Source organism: Lontra canadensis, unplaced genomic scaffold, assembly GCF_010015895.1.
Source record: "Lontra canadensis isolate GAN:19392208 unplaced genomic scaffold, GSC_riverotter_1.0 scaffold1, whole genome shotgun sequence".
NCBI lineage: Eukaryota > Metazoa > Chordata > Mammalia > Carnivora > Mustelidae > Lontra > Lontra canadensis.
The window spans coordinates 5,724,945-5,746,512 of NW_022630995.1; the positions used below are offsets into that span (position 1 = coordinate 5,724,945).

General features: G+C 42.3%; 1 protein-coding gene across 3 annotated transcripts in view; it reads left to right on the forward strand.

The window, feature by feature from the left end:
• Positions 1 to 15,885: 15,885 nt before the first annotated feature.
• Positions 15,886 to 21,568, forward strand: part of CCNI (cyclin I) — a 30,349-nt gene continuing 24,666 nt past the window's right edge. For 2 of the 3 annotated variants that reach the window (XM_032836336.1, XM_032836248.1), the window contains exon 1: positions 15,886 to 16,448. Coding sequence is in view for 1 of the 3 variants with exons in the window: in XM_032836248.1 (XP_032692139.1) it covers positions 16,377 to 16,448 (72 nt within the window). In the remaining 2 variants the exon portion in view is untranslated. The remainder of the gene's footprint in view (positions 16,449 to 21,568) is intronic. The other variant, XM_032836159.1, reaches the window with a different exon arrangement.

The following is a 21,568-nucleotide window of genomic DNA, read 5'->3' on the forward strand; positions in this document are numbered from 1 at the left end:
GCTTTCAAGAGTGGCTGCACCAATTTATATACCCACCCACAGTGCGCAAGGGTTCCCTTTCCTCCACATCTCCACCAGCAGTGAGGGAAATGGGGAGAGGTTAGTAAAGATAAGCGTCTTTATGGTAAGAGAGATCCTAATAGGTATGAGGTAGTATCTCACTGTGGTTTTGATTTGCAGTTCCCTGATGATGAATGACGTTGAGTATCTTTTCAGACATTGGCCATTTGTAGGTCTTCTTTGGGTCTTTCGCCCATTTTTTATTTTGTTTTGTTTTGTTTTTCATTTTTTGGTTTTTGTTTTGTTTTTGTTTTACTAACTAGTTGAGTTCCTTATATATTTTGGATATTAACTCCTTATTGGATGTGTGTTTTATCAAATATTTTCTCCTGTTGGTTGTCTTTTCATTTTGTTGATCAGTTCCTTTGCTGTGCAGATTTTCATATTATTATTTTATTCTATGAAATCTTTTCCTTACAAGATTTATTTGAGAGAGAGAGAGCCTGCAGGGTCTTATGGAGAGGGAGAGAAGTAGACGCCCCGCTGAGTGTGGAGCCTGACTACATAGGGCTCTATCTCACGACCCTGAGATTATGACCTGGGCAGAAGTCAAGAGTCGGTTGCTTAACCAACTGAGGTGCCCACGCGCCCTGCTATGCAGATTTTTAGTGTATATTCCTGACAACTTGGTCAGAAACTAACTAACTGTGTGGGTTTATACCTGGGCTCTCTATTCTGTTTCGCTGATCTATATGTCTTTTTGTTTGTACCATACTGTTTTATTTACTATAGCTCAAAATCAGGAACTTTGATGCCTGATTTTATATCCTGCAACTTTACTGAATTTGTCTACTACATGTAACAGTTTTTACAGTGGGTCTTTGGGGTTTTCTATTTGTAGTATCATGTCATCTGCAAACAGAGATAATTTTACTTCTTTCAGATGTGGATGCCTTTTATTTTTTTTTCTTGCCTAGTTGCTCTGGCTAAGAATTCCAGTACTATGTTGAATAACAGTTGTGAGAGTAGGCATCCTTGTCTAGAAATCTATACTTGAAAAGACTGCCATGTTATTTTTATGCCCAATGAAATGTAAGAACCATTTATTAAACAGATATCTCTTGTGTTTCCTATTTCATTTGAAATAGAGGATCAATTTCATACTTAATTTTGTCTTGATAATTTTATATTCTTTTTTCTTTAAAAAAAATGTCTCTAAAACTATATAAGCTTCAACACCCACAGAACCTCAATGTACTCCTGCTGCAGGTCAATTCATAAAGTATATTTTTGTGTTTCTAAATGATACTCACAGATCATGTAATTCAAAGGAACATGATGGAAATCATGGAAGATTTCAAAAGGAGATATGAAGAAGTCCTATCCAACATAAGAAGGAATCCCGGTGTTGAGATGTACCACATTTCCATAAGCCGAGACCACTATGGAAGAGCCTGAAGCTGCCAGTTCCTGAGCATGAGTGGATGAAGGCAAGAGGCAGCAAGTTATGTGGTCCCGGGAGTAGCTGACCTGTAGTACGTTTGGGGGCTCACCCTGGTACCAGTCATGGTATTTGGTCAGATGGCATTCTGTAGCTAACCAGAGGTTTAACACTATTCCAGGACTAACTTGGGCAGCCCAATTTGGACTGGGGTTAAAAATATAAAGAAGATTGTATTATGTCTGTATTAGACGTATCAGTCACCTTCCCATTCCTACTCTAGGAGAACCTGCCTTCTAGCCTTTGGTTACGCTTGTCTCAGGGAACTCTGCTTTCCTGGCTACAAATGATTCAACCACGGGTAGACGTCTCATTCAGCCTAAGCCAAGGAGACGTTCTCATCTCAGAGACTGAACCAAAACGCAGAGACTGAGGCTGTTCACGTTGTGCAGAGGAGCTCTCGGCCGTGGGAGGATTGGGGTCACCATAACACTGCGGCAAATCAAAGTCTCAGATAAGAAACGTAGGGGAGCAAACCTCAAAAGCCTTAGAAAGATCCGAAATCGACGGGTAGAGGAGAGGGCACAAACGGACATACGCCGAGGGGCAGAGATGAGAGGTCACATGACACCAGGAAAAGTAGTTTGGGGATGGTTACCTACTTCCTGTGAAACAGTCCTCTACCTCCTGAAATCAGATCCCCTGAATCCCTTCAACCATCAACCCTCCCTCCCACACCGACAGAGCTGAGTGGAGGGGGGTTCTGTTCCCACCAGCCAAGATCCCTAATCAAGACAATCCGGACGTACAGCCAATTTCCGGAGCGGCTCAGGAAGGAAGCACATGGCCTGCGGAACGTGCTGCAGACTGCGGGGCTTCCTGCAGGTGCGCGTGGAGCGCTGGGCTCCGCCCCACCCGCATCAGGAAGCAGGAGACCAGCACACGCGGGTCAACAGGGCATGAAGCCAGGATGGCAGGGCCGCCGAAGAGGCAACCCCTTACCTACGAACAGCAAAGTGGAGGGCATTTGAACGTCGAGATTTCAGCTGCATGGGAAAGGGTTACGTTCAGCTTCAGAGTCGTGCTTGCCTTCTATCCTGAACCTACTGTTCCATCCCTGCACGTTCGGATGTGCCGGTCAGCGCCGTCATCTAAACTGGCTCTCTGGGCCGCTCCGTGCGGAGGTCACCCTGTCTTGCAGTGACAGCCCGCAGAGACACACGCTGCAAGTGAGCTGAGATCAGACCTCAGCTTTCCTTCCCTGTTTCCTAGCTCCCCCGCTCCCGAACTCTAAATACTGTAAGACTCCCGAGGGAACCGGGATGGGAGCGATGTACCAGCCAGGGCACCCACTGCTGGTTGTTTTTTAAACACAGTTTAAGAGCTCCAGACCATATTAGTATGTGGCAGAGTTATTCACGGTCCTCTCGATATCCTTCATCTTCGTACTCACGCTCGTTTGAGCGAGACCCGAACTCAGCTAACAACGCACGGTCCATGGGACACAAGCCAGGCGGCATATGCTGGGTCAGGTGCTCCCTTCCCTCTTTCTCCTTCCGGTGAGCTGGAATCAGGATGTGGTGGCGAGCTCTTGTCAGGCCCAGAAACGAAGCCAGCTCCCTAAGTATGGAAAAGTGACAAGGTGGACAGAATTGGGTTCTCCATATTATACAGCCACCACTTTGGTATCTGTATTTTTTGAGTCTTTTGTGTCAACAACATAGGCATTATCCTAACTAAGGTCATCATTGTGCAGACCCCTCTGATGATTCTCTCCCTGTGTACTGGAACCTGCCATAAATCTAAGGGACGAGCACAGAACATGTTTGGAGGGATGGTAGAAGGAGCACTTCACAGTAAGCCTATATTGGGACAATAAAAAGAGCCCTGGGAGATGAGATCGACCCACAAGGATTTTACCGGGATCTTAGAATAAAAGACAGAATAGGGGCACCTGGGTGGCTCAGTGGGTTAAAGCTTCTGCCTTCGGCTGGGGTCGTGATCCCAGGGTCCTGGGATCGAGCCCCTTATCGGGCTCTCTGCTCAGTGGGGAGCCTGCTTCCTCCTCTCTCTTGCCTGCTTCTCTGCCTACTTGCAATCTCTGTCAAATAAATGAATAAAATCTTTAAAATAAAATAAAATAAAAAATAAAAGACAGAATAAAAGAATATTAGGAAAGTGGATACTCTATTTCCCAAGAATACATAAAAAAAGTTCCACAAAATATTTGCAGAGCTGTTCTCAGTTTTCCCTTAAAATTATGATCACTGCATATTTCCCAATAAGCACACTTGTGTTTGTAACATTTTCTCCTGCTTCTATGGTCAGTTTGTGCTCAGATTAGTATTTTAACTCAGGTCAAGGCCTCGTACATAGCTGATGCTCAATAAACATTTGGATATTTGTTTATTGAATCAGATACAGTTCCATATAACCACAGATTTTACTAGTAAATGTGGCTTGAAAAATCAATAGACATTAACCTCAGTCTGCACCACACAATGTACCAGGTTGTGTTTAAATATGCTTTTAAGAGTTTATTGCACTCAGGGCACCTGGGTGGCTCAGTGGGTTAAGCACCTGCCTTCAGATCAGGTCATGCTCCTAGGGTCCTGGGATCAAGCCCTGCGTCAGGCTCCTTGCTCAGCAGGGAGCCTGCTTCTCCCTCTCCCTCTGACCTTCCCACTCTCTCTTTTGCTCCCTCTCTCTCAAATAAAAACAAACAAAAAAAAACTTTTAAAAAACATTTTTAAAAAGGAAAGAAAATGGCTGCTCTTGGAAGAAGGAGAAGTGGGGGACTCTGGTGATAAGGCAAAATTTCATCAATTTCATGGCAAATACATGTATTGCTCTGGCCAGGATATTTCATCCCAGGTAATAATTCTTCCCAACAGCTTCTCTGAGGGGCCTACTCAGAAAACAGGCTACACACACACACACACACACACACACACACACAGACAGGTTGGTGAATGATTATGAATAATAGTTTATAAAAACGCAGTCAACTCTGAAGAACCAAGATGGCTGACCTAACTAGATACAAAACAGTTTCTGATAAGAAAAATAAAACTGAGAAAACTGAATAGTAAAGATTGGCTTTAAATGTAATCTTCAGGAGCAATGCTTTCTCCTTATCTCTTTCTGAACTAACCATAATATTGAATGAAGAGTCATATTATTATTTATATTAACATTCTATGAATAAGTCATTGTAAGTCTCTTATAAGTAGAATTTTATGTTTCTACTCCTTTGTCGACAGAAAGTGAATTTTTCTCTTAAAAAGTCAGTTACATTTAACACGAGGTCTTTCTTTACTTCCGCGCTTTGAAAAATAAGGCCACCAGATGCTTTTATGGATCTTGAGAAACAGGTGGGGAGAGGGTCAGAGACAGGGAGAGGGAGAGAGAGAGAATACTCTGGAACTCAAAGTAGTCTCCATAGGAAGGGATCGGGCGAGACAGAGAGACTGCCCCCTAATTTCTTTGGGGGTGACCTCAAGTAGGCAGGAAACTCACTCCGAATAGTTGGGAGTCAAAGTGTCCAGACTCTTCAGGAGTTACGTGGGATCACTTTAAATGTTACTTGATCCAGAGCCACAGAAGTTGATGACAGAGAGAGAGCATAAGAGCTAAGATTCACAAGGAAATGTGTCAATGTAAAATTTGAAACTGCGAGCTCTATAAAAATGGAAAGCAGGACCACCCCATTTGGAAATTCATGGAAAGGGTTATAACACCAGCAGAGACAGACCCCCAGTTCACTTCACACCCTCATCACCTAGAATAACAGACATTGACTAAGAGGGATCTAATCCAGTATCAGCAGTGAGGACGGTGACGGTTGCTTAAGCACAAACTGTGAAGCAGTGACCCCTAGGTGTCATACCAAGGTCATCATCCATCTGAAGAATGCCAACGGGGCAGCTGTGCCAAGGCAATCAGGCAGAGAACAGAGATGAAATTCTTTCCACAGCTGTCAAACAGATCAAGTTTACTCTGCCAGGACCTGCCAAGGGAAAGGAGAAAGTTTGAGTTCTAGGAGGAATGGGGTACCAGGATTTACACAGGGGATGCTCAGACCAGAAATTCCTATTGTCATGACATCTACCCCTTGGGTTATACCCCCTCAAGCTGCTGTGGAAGATGAGAATATGTATTGATTGCTGCAAACTTGAAGGAATTTTTAAATGTAAAATGGTTGACTCTTACTACAAAAAAAAAAAAAAAAAAAAAAGGCCCTCCACCCCAAAAAAGCCTTTTGAATATTTTCTGATATTGGCTTTTACTCTAACTTAACACCTAACATTTAGGGTTAATTTTAGTGTTATGATAAAAGATCCTGGTTTTGTTAGCATTGAAATTACATTTTGTCTTGGTTCCTTTGTTTAATGTGTATCAAACTTATAAAAGTCTACAGCCACTACTTGACAGTAAAATTTTTATAAATTGAATTTGGTGACTCATGAGAACTTAGTGAATAACTACTTGGCTTTTGAATAGTTTTAGACACTAAAGCACAAATATATAAAATATATTTTAAAGACAAAGGCAAAAAGCAAGATACTATGTATGAATACCTAAACAATATTATTAGTAACATATATAGCCTTGTTTTCTTCATATAGACAAGATCTAGTTTCTGTGGCCTTAATGGTAACTTTCTACAGTAACGAATATGGTGCATATATTATAACGTATGTGGGAGTAGCTGTCAAAGGAAGTCTGTTATATTCAACAATTCTCTGGGTGGAAAAAACCTGACTTGGCATTCAAATCAGGCTTTTAATATTCATTACCTATTTATATGTATGTTATAAATTCCTGATAGTGGTCAGGAGGCCAAGTTCCAATGGGCCTATAAAAATTGATCAGTAGCGCTCCCTGAGAGACGTGATGGAGAATATCTGATATTGTGGGAGGAAGGGAAGTTCCCAAAGAATACTGATTTTTTTTTTTAGCACAAAGATTGTTTCCTCTCACCATATTTCTGCAGCATTATTTTTCCTCCTTACCCAGCCCGGTCCTCAAGCATTTAGAAGACATTATGGATTCAGGAATGGAAATTATCTTATAGAGTAGCGAATTTGGGGTATGTATTTTTTTTTTTACTTTAAAATACAAGTGGTTATAAATATAAATAAGATTTAAGTCAAAATTAGCTGATCATTTCCTACATGGGTTGATCCAAGGAGTATTTTTGTGTGGTTAGATTTGGGGGTCTTAATTTCTGCTATCAGGCAGTTCAAATGAGTAATATATTTAGAATAGCTTCCTGAAATATGTAAAGGAACACAATGAAATGGTAGAGGATATTCCTGTGGATGGATTAGAGAATTTATGGCATACCTCCAGTGGCAATCTTTCAAGGTAAAATAGGAAAACTATTTTTCCAAGTTGGATTAATTTCATTAAAGACAGAAAGATAAACTCCTTTATTTATCAACATAATATTTGTGTTGATACGTTCGAAAATAAAAAAGAAACTGATTTGGGTAAAACCTTTGTTTCTTCATGCTGTTAATGAAGCCCTTTTCCTACAGCACTGAGGATGGAAGCCACACCACGTTAGGCTCGTAGAATGACCAGTAGCAAGGAGGCAATGGTGGGGAAAGAAAGGAACACAGAGCAGTTCTGATGCATTAAATGTTTCTTTTGTAGGAAACTAGCATCTCCTTCGAATGATGCTGAAGTCTTCTTCACTCACCCACAAAATCTGCTCATTTAATAGAATTCACCAAACCTGCTAGTGGTGTTATCCACCCATGGGTACTCTGAAACTCATAAATTATATAATGCTGTGTTTAAGAGGGAAAGTGAAAAGTGGGCTATTTCCATGGAACTAACTGCCAAACTCTCTTGCCTTTTTTTATGCTTTCCCACCAGGTCTCTGTCCCCATTTATTGTGCAAGTCCATTTTTGCTTCCCTTCTGGCTTATTGGATCTTTTACTCTGCTGGTTTTCTAGACTTTGCTTCCTGTTCTTTCCTGCTCTGGAGGGATGTGACCATAAACCTATAATTCAGATCATTTTGGAGTAGCCTCACAAGACTCTCCTGCCCATCCTATCTGTGTCTTGTCCTCTGATGGACGAGGGGACAGAGGACCCAGAATGGAATTGGCCAAAAGAACAGGCTGGGACCGTAAGACTTTAAATTCTGAGGCTCCAGCAAAAATGTAAAGAGTTCCCTGCTCTATGTTAGCTACAAAGAGAAATCTCTCCAGCAGAAAGGATGAAACATCTTTTCAGCTTTATGCATCCTCTGCAAAGAGATGACGCTTCAACAATGTTTATACTTTAAGAACCACCAAGCCCAGCTGGTATACAAACTGGGTTCTTTTTTTTCCCACCTACATTTTTGTCTTCCTTCCTAATTTCATATTTCACTCTGGTAGGAGGCATGGCTAAAAAGAATCCTTGAAATAAGGCATGGAAACAAAAGAAAAAGTTAAGAGAAAAAACCCAAGTAGGGAGAATAAATAATAGAGAAAAATATTTTTGAAGAGAGTAAACATTCTAAAATATGTGAAAGGCTAATTACTAAAACTATGTGGACTGGAAAGGAAAATATTGAAAAGAAAAAGTATAATGCCAATAAAACCAAATTTTTCATTTGTCAAAACATACTGAAGATGAGGGGTGCCTGGGTGGCTCAGTGGGTTAAAGCCTCTGCCTTTGGCTCAGGTCGTGATCTCAGGGTCCTGGGATCGAGCCCCGTGTCAGGCTCTCTGCTCAGCAGGGAGCCTGCTTCCTCCCCTCTCTCTCTGCCTGCCTCTTTGCCTGCTTGTGATCTGTCAAATAAAAAAATTTTTAAAAAAATACTGAAGATGAAACCTGATAGACAAATATTCCAATATACATTCTCTAACAGAATTATAATATTCTATGGGAACACTTCCCTATTATCAGATGTTTAAGGTCATGTCTGATTAGACATGACAGGGCCATGAGAGAGCTACTGGTTAATTGTAAATTCAACAAACTGCTTAGTATGGCACTTGGGGCCCTTTGCGATCTGAACCCCAAATTACCTCTACTGTATAGGGTAGTATGATGATTAATTTTATCTGTCACCTTGGCTGGGCTGGAGTGCCCAGCTTTTGGTCAATAATTATTTTAGATGTTTCTGTGAAGGTGTTTTTTTGAATGAGATTTAACATTTAAATTGGACTTTAAAGCAGATTACCCTGTATAAAGTAGGTGGACCTCATCTAATCAGTTGAAGGCCTTCATAGAACAAAGACTGACCTCTCCTGGGCAAGAAGGAATTCTGTCAGCAGACTGCCTTTGGACTTGAACTGCAACTATTCCCTGGGTCTCTGGTCTGCCAGCCTACTCTGCAGATTTTGGACTTACCAAGCTTCCATGATCATGTGAGCTAATTCCTTAGAATAAATTTCCCTTTCTTTCTCCATATAAAGATGTGGATATCAACATAGATGCATCCTTTTGGTTCCGTTTCTCTGAGAAACCTTGACTAATATAGGCAGTGATAAGATCTGGATTCTATAATGAGAAATATGGGTTCAGATCCTGGCTCTGCCATTTACTGTTTAACACATGATGGCAAAGCTATTTTACCTAAGTCTGTTTCCACATCTTTAAAATGGGAATAACAATGATCTGACAGAATTCCTTCTTGCCCAGGAGAGGTCAGTCTTTGTTCTATGAAGGCCTTCAACTGATTAGATGAGGCCCATCTACTTTATACAGGATAATCTGCTTTAAAGTCCAATTTAAATGTTAAATCTCATTCCCCTTGATGCTCTATTCTTTTGTTTCTGCTATTTCCTTGCTTGTCTTAAGGTTGTTCCCATCTATGTAGCTAAACCTTAACTTTTCCTTCCATACCTGCAGTAGTTTTAAAAATATGTTCACAAATTCTTTGATACTCTTCCCTTGATGTTTAATCCCCTTCTCCTTCAGTATAGCCTGGACTTAGTGAGTTGCTTCTGTCTCTCTGTTTCTGTTCGTCTCCATTTCTCTCATCACTTATTATGGGGGAACCAGCTGCCTGTTCACGAGCAGGCTTTTCGTGACTTCGGCTCCAGCAAATGACTTCATTGCAGCCCCATTAGAGACCCTGAATCGGAACTACCCAGCTAAGATCCTCCTGGTTCCTGAGCCTCAGAAACTGCGTGAGACACCAAATACTTGTTTTGCACAACTAAGTATAATTTTGTAAATTTGACCTGCAGCAAATAATTAATGGTGCATGCAAGTCTACAGAAGCATCCTCTAACCAACCTACAGAATTTCTCCTGTTTCCCCATAGCATTCTGCATGTAACTGTTATAAAACTTTTCATGTTGTATTAATAATGTTCCTTAACGTGTGTGTCTCCTTTGCAAGACTGAGAGCTGCTTAAGGATGGGCTACCTTTAACTGTATTAAATGAAAAAAAAAAAAAAAAAACTCAAGCCTGGCACATAAAGGACTCTTAAGATAGGCTAACAGTTAGTGTTTCCTGTGTTGTACGTTGTTCTAAGTCTTTTGCAAATATTGTCCCATTTAATTCCCATAAAAACCTAGGAGATATTTTATTACCCTCATCTTTCAGATGATGAAACTGAGGTCAAGTTATAGAGAAGATGATTCACTTGCTCACTGACACACAGCTAATAAATGTTGTTGAATTACACAATGGTTGAATGAATAGGTGTCTTAAAAACAGGACTATGTATGACATGCCTTCCAATCCCTTAAGTACCAAGCCCAGTATGCAATTGGGACTCAGTATTTACTAAATCACTGTCTGGTAATAAAAGTAGCTTAGTTGTGTGAGACAGAAGTCTTGGAAACCCTGATTGTGGATAATTGATCCCCAAACAGTTCTTTTCCTTTACTCAGAAGAAATAAGGGTTGCAGTAAACATGTTGTGATGAGACTAAAAATACACTTTGGAAGATGTTTACCTTTCTCTCCAAACATCCCCCATAAATGTTTGACAAGAAACAACGTGTATTGATAGTTTGATTATATAAGATATATTTAGGTGCCTGGGTGGCTCAGTCGGTTGGGCATCCGCCTTCAGATTGGGTCATGATCTCGGGGTCCTGGGATTGGATCCCACAGGCGGGCTCCCTGCTCAGCTGGGAGCCTGCTTCTCCCTCTCCTTCTCCCTCTGCTACTTCCCCTGCTTGTGCTCTCTTTCTCTCAAGTAAATGAAATCTTTAAAAAAATTTTTAAAAAGGACTTTTTTCTGAATTTACTAAATTTGATGGTTCAGGAATTAAAAAACAGTTTGTGAAAGAGTAAAGTGATGTTATTTAAATGCTGTATTTTTCTTCCAACAATAAGAAAAGGATAAAATGTTTCTGCTGAAGACCTTTTGGCTTACAAATTTCAAATAGGTGGCTGCTATTTGACTTCTGAGGCCCTCTTAATGAAGCATGCAACCAATGATCCCTTCAGGTGAGGTCTTTCTAAATAGACACCTAACTATAAGAAGCCTAAATCCAGTGGACATTGAGGGTAAAGTGTGGAAAGCAGCTTGTGGTTTCCTATTTTAGAATTTTTGGCTTGTTTTGCCTGAGCACTTTCTCCCCACCTAATAGTAAATAGGAGGTCCCTATACTATTTGATGAATGGGGACTCGTTTCCTCTTGATGTCTGTTTGGGAAGTTTACTCCTTTTATATTCTGTCACTGTAGCGATTATTGAAAACATATTTGGAAGCTGTAAAAAAGATCCTTAAATGTAAGCAGATTCTAAAGATAAGTGATTATAATGACACTAAATCATTTCCTTTGTTTCTGGAGGCCTCCATATTTCTCCTACAAGACAGTACTGTCATAAATTGTCTGCTGGGAACGTTACCCTAAAAGTTTCATTTAAGACAAAGGAGACCAGAAATTTCTGTCTTTAAGATGTAATAGCCTTGTCTTCTATACTCATAAAAAAGGTATGCAGTGCACTTCTAATTATTTTTCCTGGACGATTAAAGATGGCAAACCAGGGGCACCTGGGTGGCTCAGTGGGTTAAAGCCTCTGCCTTCGGCTCAGGTCATGATCCCAGGGTCCTAGGATCAAGCCCCGTGTTGGGCTCTCTGCTCAGCAGGGAGCCTGCTTCCTCCTCTCTCTCTGCCTGCCCCTCTGCCTCCTTGTGATCTTTGTCAAATAAATTAAAAAAAAAAAAAAAAGATGGCAAACCACTTTGTGCTCATCAACTTGATTCCCTTCAGCTGTCCTAGACTTTCCAAAGGGTCTCACTTGACACCATTTTGCATTTCAGAGCAGATCATTTCCTATGATGGTAGCACCGTTCCTCAGGTGTTTCCTTACTCTACCACTCCGCGTTTGAAGCAAGGCGTGTTTATTATTTCAAGATTCAGTATTCCAGTCATGAAATAGAACAAGGCTAGGAAAAGTGAATAACCCCCTTTTAAGCAAAAAATCAACTCTCTGGAAACACAAATATAAACTGCTAACTAAAACCTTAAAAAAAAATGTGTTCTAAGACACAAAAATAACCAGAGGGCGAGTATTTTTATTCAAAGATTTAATGCAAGCCAGAAATACCCACAGGGTGAGGCAGGGAAGGGTGGTTATTGAAAGCACAGCTGGCTCTGGAGTCAGACAAGGAAGGTCTGCACGCTGGCTGTGTCTCTCCACGCTGTGTGACCAGTCCTGCAGATTTACTTCACCTCTATATTTTCTACAAAATGGGGACAACAAAAACACCAACTACAGGGGAGTGTTGTGGGGATAAAAATGAGAGGATGCACCAAATGTGCTATGCCTGGTACACTGTAAGTAATCAACACATTTTAGTTATTATTAGTTGCAAGTGCCATGTAGAAAGATATTTATTTTTTAACCATTAGGACAAAAGGGAAACATTTCTAAAAAGACTGAAAAAATGAAAAAAATATGAATTCCTTACCAATAAATGGATAGTAACATCTTTTCTTCATATGCCTTATTGATTTTCTCAGGTAATTTCAAAGGCTTTTTTACAACTACAACCATCGTAAAAGCAATGTCACAATTATTAAGGAAAAAGAGACGTGGATTAAAAGTAAGTCCTTATGAGTGAACAGTGTAGAAGAATTCTGATAGTTTTTGTTAGGACAATTGGAACTTTTTCCTTAACACCTATTAATTACTCGAAATTATATTTATAGTGCTATAGACTAAATTGTCACTGGCACTCTCACAGACAGTAAGATACTTTAAATAAACCTAAACTTCAAAAAGGTTAAGTATATAATGAAGTAGAAGCTCTTAAATATTCCCAGTTACATTTTAATTGGTTTAACCTCTCTGCCAAACAACTTGGCAAATTTGGTATTCAACAAAATTCATAAAACGGTAAAGACCATTGGACCCAGGAATAATCCAAAAAAGGTTATGAAGGACAATTAGTTGGATTATTTTTGTTTCTTTCCTTCATTTTTTTGATAATAGCATTATTGATATATAATTCACATTTCATTCAATCCAATTAAGTATACAATTCAGTGTTTTTTAGTATATTCAGAGTAGTACAACCATCATCACAATCAATTTTAGAACGTTTGCCTCAAAAAGAAACTCAACATTCTTTGGCTATCATTCCCCAATTCCATCTCTGCACCCAGGGCTACGCAACCATTAATCCTTTCTGTCTCTAAGGATCTGCCTATCCTGGACATTTCATAAAAACAGAGTCATCATGCTAAGTGAAAGAAACCCGTCACAAAAGACTTTATATGTTCTCGAGGGTTATTCATGTTACACCATATATCAACACATCCTTCTTATGGCCAAATATTTCATTGCATAGATATACCACATTTAATTTATGTGTTCATCAGTTGGTGAACATACATATCATTTCACCTTTTGGCTTGTATGGATAATGCTATTATGAACATTCATGGACAATTTTTTTTTAATTTTAAAATTTTTAGTTTTTAAGTAATCTCTATACCCAACACAGAGCTTAAACTTACAACCCTGAGATCAAGAGTCACATGCTCTAATGACTGAGCCAGCCAGGCACCCTACATGGACAAGTTTTTACTTGGACATGCCCCCATTTTTCTTGGCTATCTACCTAGAAGTAGAATTTATATGATTTATATGGCTTATATGGTCCGACAATGTAATTATGTTGCACTCCCAGAGGTATTATGCAGAAATGCTATACTCTGAAAAGTACTCTACAGAAAAATTTTGGCCATGTAATAAGAAAACCACATAATAATATGGGAAAAGGCTACATGAAATGAAAAAAAGGGTAAAACCCACTTAAAATCTTGCCTGCGCTTCCCTTCCCCTTCTCCATCCTATGGACCTAAGGACCTCAATTCTCCCCCTTCCTCCATTCTCAGGACCAGCTAGATACACTACCTTTCAGAGATTTTTTACAACCTCTCAGCTTCAGAACCTTTGTACTTGTTGTTTTCCCCTGCCTGTATCACTTTTTCCCCCACTTCTTTGCCCAGTGGTTTCAAGTCTCATCTTAAATGTCACCTCCTCAGAAAAACCTTCTCTGATATCCCTAGCTAGTCTAAGGTTGAACATTTCCATAGCAGTCTGCAATTTTCCATCTTAATACTTTTGATACTGGTAATTGTTTATTTGCTTAGTAATCAGATACTGAGAGGTTATTACATGCAGGGATACAGAGTGAAAACAAAACACACAAGATCCTAGACCTTGTATTCTAGGGAGTGAACTCAGCACACATATACAGATCAATGTACTGGGTAATTTTTTTTTTATTCATTTTCTTCCAGTGTAGTTAACATGCAGTGTTATATTCATTTCTGGTGTACACTACACACCAATACAGCGATTCAACAGTTCCATATACTACTCAGCGTTCATCAGTTAAATGTACCTATTAATTCAGTTAAATGTACCTATTAATTCCTTTCATCTATTTCACCCATCCCCCGCCTGTCTCCTTTCCGGTGGCCATCTGTTCTCTATAGTTGAGTCTGGTTTTGTTCTGTTTTGTTTTGTTTGTTTGTTTCTCTCTTTCTTTTTTCCTTCGTTACCTATTTTGTGTCTTAAATTCCCCAATAAGTGAAATCATACATTTGTCTTTCTCTGATTGGCTTCTCACTTAGCGTTATCCTCTCTAGAGCCAGTCTTGTTGCAAATGACAAGATTTCGCCCTTTTACGGCTGAATAATATTCCACATCTTTATCCATTCACCTGTAGATGGATACCTGGGCTGCTTCCACAGTTTAGCTATTGTAAATAAGGCTGCAATAAACTTATGGGTGCATATATTCCTTCAAAATAGTGTTTCCGTGTTCTTTGGGTAAATATGTACCGGGTAACTTTAGATTGTGATTATTAGCTTAATATTTATTCTGTGTGCATTGTACACTCCATGAAGGCAGGAACTATTTCCGTCTTGGTTCCTTCCAGTTCGCTAGCGCTTACCACTGAGTCTGGTCGGATGAATAAGCTCAATACAATTTTTTTCAATGACTGACAAAACAGGCATATAAAAAACAGAAATGGAAAACACAAAGGAGATTACTCCTGTAAATGGTTGAGTTTGAGATTTGTCCCCCTTTCCTCTTTCAAAACTCTAATTCCACATATTCTTTCTCTAATTAAAACAATTAAAAGACGAGCCAGAAATTACCATAGGTGAGTAAAAGAACCTCAAATAAAACACATTTATATGTCACCACACACTCGTTAAACACCTGGTAATAAAACCTACTCAAATAGATGTGTTGGTTCAGTGGACACAATTCCCTTGGCGCATTACCAAGCATGTTCCCTGCCATCGATAGTATAATTTACCGTTTTAAAAGGCCTTTAACACCCAAGACGATGCTTAAGGATATGATCTTCCAAACTGCCAGATTTCTAAAGCTCTTGACCGTCTACCTCCATCGGCTATGTGCCACCAGAAAAAAGCCGCAATTCTACTTATATGTAATAGACAATTTTTTGCGAGGTCAACAAAGAATGCAAAATCTTTAACACAACAGAAAACCAGCCCCTTCCCAATAATCCCTTCTTACAAGCCCTAGACACTCATCAGGTTGGATAACAACAAGCAGCTTCGCGGTGAGCAAAGGGAGCATCCGGACAAACCCCACCCCCAAGAGGAGCGCTCAGCTGCTTCTTTCTTCCCCGGGGCGCATGCGCAGCGCACTCTCCGGCCACCGCACGCCTCTGCCAGCGAGCGGACGGCGCTTACGTCACCGTGAGCGGACGGTGTGCCCTTCCGCTTCTCCTAGGGAAACGAGACCGCGCACCTTTGAGTTTCCTTGGCCTGTAGGAAATGTCTTCCCTTCTCGACCCCAGTACTTCTCCCGCCCGCCTCCAACAGCTCAGCTTCTTGCCGGACTCCCCTGTACGCTCGTTGGACGGTGAAGGCCACGGAAAAGAAAAAAGGGGAGGGGGGAAAGATCAGCTCAGTGTTGTTTACAGCGAGTAAGCAGATCTAGGAATCGGTCCGCGAGGGCGGAGCCGACGGAGCCGGCACTTTTTTCTCCCCTCCCCTCCCTCCCCAGCCTTCCCCGCGAGCGGACGCGGCAGCGCCTCTGTCTCGCTTTTTCTTATTTTCCCCCCTTTCCCCTTCCTTTTTTTTTTCCTTTTTTCCCCCTTACCCCCTTTTCACCATTTCCCCTCGGAGACGCTTCCCCCGGGCAGGGGCAGAGCCGGTCTCACCCCCCGCCTCTCCCCGGCCCCCGCCGCCCTATGGCGAGAGGGAACCCCCTCCCCACCCGGGCACTAGCGGCGGCCGTTGGAGGAGTGGGACCGGCGCTGACCGCGGCGGCCTCAGGCCCGGGGGAGTCATGGAACTAATTCGCTGACCCCCCGGCCGCAGCCGTGCGTCCCGCTCGCTCGCCAGCGCCCGCGCCCCCGCCCCGGCCCGGTTCCCCCTCTTCTCCCTCCTCAGTCGGTGCCGTCCTGGTCCCGCGCGCCCCGCCGCCGCGCGCTGAGGAAAATGGGGTGGTAACGTGCCCCCGGATGACCCCGCATCACCACTGTGAGGCCTACAGCTCCGCCGGGGAGGAGGAGGAGGAGGAAGAGGAGGAGAAGGTGAGGGGGCGGGGGGACTCGCGGCGTCTCGGCGCCCCGCGCTCGCGCGCCCCCCGTCGCCCCCGCCCCCCGCGCTGCCCGGAGGGTAGCTCCGGGCGCCGCGCTCGGTGGCTAAAGCAGACCCCCGCCGCCCCCCAAAGGCAACCTTCGGGACCACCCCCGGTCCGCCCCGTCCGCGCCGGAACAGTTCGGCACCTGCCCGGTTCGTCAGCGGCTCCGCCGCGTTCCCTTCGGGCCAGTTTCTGTGTCCGCGAGTAACTTCGGTGTAGCGACGGCGAGCTGCCCGCGCCTGCCCGTTCCGGGCCCGCGGGCTGAGCGGTGCACAAAGGGGACACACCCCCACCCTTGCACTTCGGGGCTGCTGCGGGAGCGGAGGGCGACATTTACATTGCAAAGCCGAGGGGCCGCCGGGCGGGCCGGGCCCCGCTGGTGCCCGGGAGGTTGGGGGAGGGGCCGTTACCCGAGGTTGGGGGTGGAGAGGAGGTGAGAGTCGAGTCGCACGCTGAACGGCGCTTCCCCGAATGGTGAGAAGGAGGGCCGAGGGGGAAGGGGAGAAGGGGGGAGGTAAATGCACCGAAATTTTGAAGAGGGCGGAGCGGCCCTCTCCGGAGCCAGCGGTTCCTTTGTAGGTGGTTCGGGCCAGAGTGGAGAATCAGGTAGCAGCGTAGGGGAAGGTCTGTCCGGGGAGCTGGAGTGGAGCCAGACCGTGAACGTCCAGCTGAAGTGTTTAGTTTTCATTCCGTCCGCGTCCGAGGAGCGGAGCGGACTGTTGGTGGCACTTGTGGACGCTTCTTGTCTGGCGGGCGTCGCCGAAGGTGGTTCGCAGACTCCCGAGCCTCGGGAGGACGCGGTGGGAGGCAGGTGGTCCGCGAGCCTCATTTCGCGGAGGAGGGACCCGGAGGGGCCAGAGGATGACCTCCCCTGGCGGTGCCGGCTGGGGGCCGGTGGCGGGAATGCAGACCCGAGCCGTCCGGCGGTGCCACGTAGTCTGCGTCCCAGAAGTGGAGTTGGGAACTTGGAGGTAGCGTCCCTGGCTTCCAGCTTCCGTGCATGGTTCGGGGTCCACGAAATAGGACAAGTAGCTTCAGAAAGAGTGAATCGGGTTTAGAGTTGCTGGTCTGCAGCCAGAAAGAGGAGCGATTCTGGACACATTCCGGAACCCTGACGGAGAGCAGAGTCGCGGTCGTGCGAGCCGGGACGGCTGGCAGAGTTGCTGTTCAGTTCCAGGTGACCGCGCTTATGTGCCCGTTTGACTCGTGTTTTTGGTGGGGGCTGGAAGCTGCGTGTGTGTGTTCAGTTCTGATACACAGTCGGTGTCGTGTGAAGTGTACAGTACTCTAAAAGGGGAGGGTCCCTTTCTCTGCGTGTTTCTTCCTCTTCAGAACGGGCTTAACAGTAATGCCAGCTTCTTGAGGTTGCGTAAGGATTAAGGGAGTTAAGGTGGCGGAGTACCTCGAACAGGATCTGGCCAAGGAGAGAGCACTCATGGCTTTGACTTAGGTGGAGCTGAAGTGTGCGCCCTTCGTTAGACATTCGTGCTGAATCTGGAGAGTGTGTGCCTGCCCTCGGAGAACTCACGGTTTGTAGGAGACACGGGTTGGCAAATAATTCTCACAGAGCAATTAAATGCAAAAGTAGAATTATGTCTAAGTACAGATGTCAGAAGGCAGGGGACTAGACACAGACCTTTGCAAGGGACAGCTCCGGAGGAAGGGGAGTGCCAGCTAGAGAAGGACAGTTAGGTTGAAAGAACTGTGTGGACAGGATGGCGCTGGGGAGACAAACGGCGGGCTGTCATGGGATATAATGAACCTGTAGTTCATTATTAGGTTAGGGGCATGAACTCAGGGAGATGGTCACATTAATAAATCCTTCTTTTTAGAATAGGAACTAAGATCCAGAAGTCTGCACCAGCACAGACTTATAAATGGAGTTGGTGTTACAGTGATAATAACTATAATAATTCTGTATGAATGAAGTTATTTGTGTTTACCCAAGACTGTGCAGTACTTTTCCTTAGAATAGCAGGAGGCCCTGTATGTAGATTTCTAATACAGTTTATGCTATACAATAACTTTATAAAGCTGTTCATGCATGCATTAAGCTCTTTGATAAACACGGAGAAAAAAGCAGAAATAATTGAAAGAATGACAGGAGAAATGTTGAACTGTCATAAAGCTAGAAGTGTGTGGAATACGCCATTCAAAACAGCCCTTCTGTTTCTTAGTTCCTAGAGACGTCTATCTGAGCGTTCACAGTTCTGGATGTGACTAATGGCGTGAAATAATAAGATACAACTCTAAAGGTCTACTATTTAAAACAGTAAAATTATATTTTAAGTGTATTTTATTCAGGTTGCATTAATCTAACTCAGTCTATTTTACACATTAGAAAACAGGCTGGTGCATTATCAGAAGAAAAGTAAAACTCAAGCTAATGCTTTCTTCACTGTATCATTGTTTGTCTTACTAGAATCATTTAAAAAAAATTTTTTTTTAATATTTATATGGGGGTGGGCAGCACAGAGGGAGAAGGAGACTCCCACTGAGCAGGGAGCCCGACAGTGCAACAGTGACAATTTGGGGCCTGATCCCAGCACCCTGAGATCGTGCCCCAGGTGGGCAGACACTTAAAACCAACTGAGCCACCCAGACGCCCTGTCTTACTAGAATTTCGAAAAGGAGTGTCAAAGGTATCCCTCTAATATAAGCACTTCCATAAATACAGCCTTGGGGGATGGGGATTAACTTGTAAATAATTTTAAAAAGAAACTATCATTTCATCTACCATCAGCATTTCACTGCATATTTATCATTTCTCCTCGCTCTCATATATACGTAAATTGCATATGCCCTTTACTCCTAAGGATTTTAGTGTGTATTTTCTAAGAGGGATGTTCTTACAGAATCACAATAAAGTTATCAACTTTAGTAAATGTAACATTGATACATTTACTTTAATTTGTCCATGTTCCCGTTATGTCATTTGGCCCAATAATGACCTTTATAGCATTTTATCTTCCCAGTTTAGGATTGAGTCTAGCATCCGATATTGAACTTTCATTTTTCTGTAGTCTAATTTGATCTGAAATATTTTCTCCATCCTTTTTTCTTTCACTCGGATTATTTATATCTTATTTTTAAAAGATAAAGGAAATTTGAACTCTTTACCCTTTGTTACATTCCCCTAGTGTGAGCGAAGAATGTTTCCTTTATTTTCTATTATTCATATGGTGTATTACATTAATCAATTTCCTGAATGTTAAACCAACTTTGCATTCCTGGTGCAAATCCCACTCAGTTATGTTATGTAATCCTTTTTTTTAATGTTGCCAGATTCAGTTTGCTACTATTTTCTTGAGGAATTCTACATCTTTATTTAGAAGAGATGTTCTCCATAGTTTTCTAATGCTGTTTTCTTTGTTTGCTTAACTGGCCTCATAAAATGAGTTGAGAAATGCTCTTCCTCTACTTTTTGGAGGAGTTTGTGAAGAATTTTAATCTTTCTATAGATGTAGTATTCATTAGTGAAATCCCTTGGGCATAGGCTTTTCTTTGACAGTTGTTTACTAATTGAATTTCTTGTTACGTGGCTCTTCAGCTTTTCTGTTTCTTTTTAAAGTCCGTTTTGGTAATTTGTAGTTCTAGATATTTGTCCATTTCATGCAAAGTTGTCTAATTTATTGCAAATCCTTGTTCATAAGATTCCTTTATAATACCTCTTATTTCTACAACATAGGTGATAATGTCTCCTTTTATTCCTGATTTTAGTACTTCATCCTTTCTGTTTTTATTTGGTCAGTGTAGCTAGAGGTTTGCCAATTTTGTTGATCTTTTCAAAGAACCAACTTTTAGTTGCATTGATTTTCTCTATTTTTCTATTCCTTCATTAATTTCCACTCTTAATTTTTCTTCTGGTTTGCTTTAGGTATAGTTTGCTCTACTTGCATCCCATAAGTTTTGATATGTTTCCTTTTTCATTACCTCAAAGTATTTTCTAATTTTCCTTGTGATTTCTTCTTTGACCTGCATTCTTTGTTTAAAAAAAAAATTGTTAAAGCATCTAAGTATTTGAAACTCTTACTTAGGGTCTTAACTGTAGAAAATTGGAGAACAGGAATCTCTTGAACCTTCTTATTCTCTACATGATTCTATCTTGTTTATCTCTCTCTGTCCCCATCCATCTATCCATCCATCCCTCCTAAAAATAATCTTCAGAGGAAGCATTTTGAGGGAAGAGTAATCACAGGGGCAGCCAGCCATTGGTGTGCTGAGAAGGCTGAGGGCTCCCGATGAGCCATCCTGTTGGGTGAAACTAATGGAATGAAGTAATTTGGTATGTTTTAACAAGAGTTAACAAATTACAGACTAAAATTCGGTTAGAAGAAACCTTAGAACCAATAAATAAACCAAGTTTAATCTCCATCCAATATAGGTGTTTTTTCCTAAAGATTTCTTGACTGATGGTCATCTAGTTTACACTCTATTTCTAAAGTTAATAAGGTTAATATTTCCATCTGGTTTAGATGAAATTATAGTGAGTTTATTTATCTAGTTATGGAAAATCTGAGAAAAGTACCAAGGCAGCAAAATTGCAATCAGAACATCTCAGCCGAATGTAACAGTAGATGGAATATAACAAGATGACCTTTTTTTTTTTTAAGATTTTATTTATTTATTTGACAGACAGAGATCACACGTAGGCAGAGAAGCAGGCAGAGAGAGAGGAGAAATAGGCTCCCCGCTGAGCAGATGCGGGGCTCGATCCCAGGACCCTGGGATCATGACCTGAGCTGAAAGCAGAGGCTTTAACCCACTGAGCCACCCAGGCGCCCCACAAGATGACCTTTTAAAAAAAAAAATACATTTATAGTCCTGAACAAGGTTGTCCCCCCTCCCCCCCCCCAAAAAGGGGCTCCAAAACTATGTACATGGTGGGGACGTGGAGACGGAGTTTGCCTCAGTGTACCTCAGAAGGTCTTAAGAGTTCATACTGTGGTATGGACTCAAAAAAGTAGCTAATGATCTTAGACTGCATTTAGAAGAGCAAAAGTCATGTCATGTGGGGAAATCTTGGGCAGTTCTTCAGCTATGAAAGAAGAATTGGTGGCCACCTTCAGA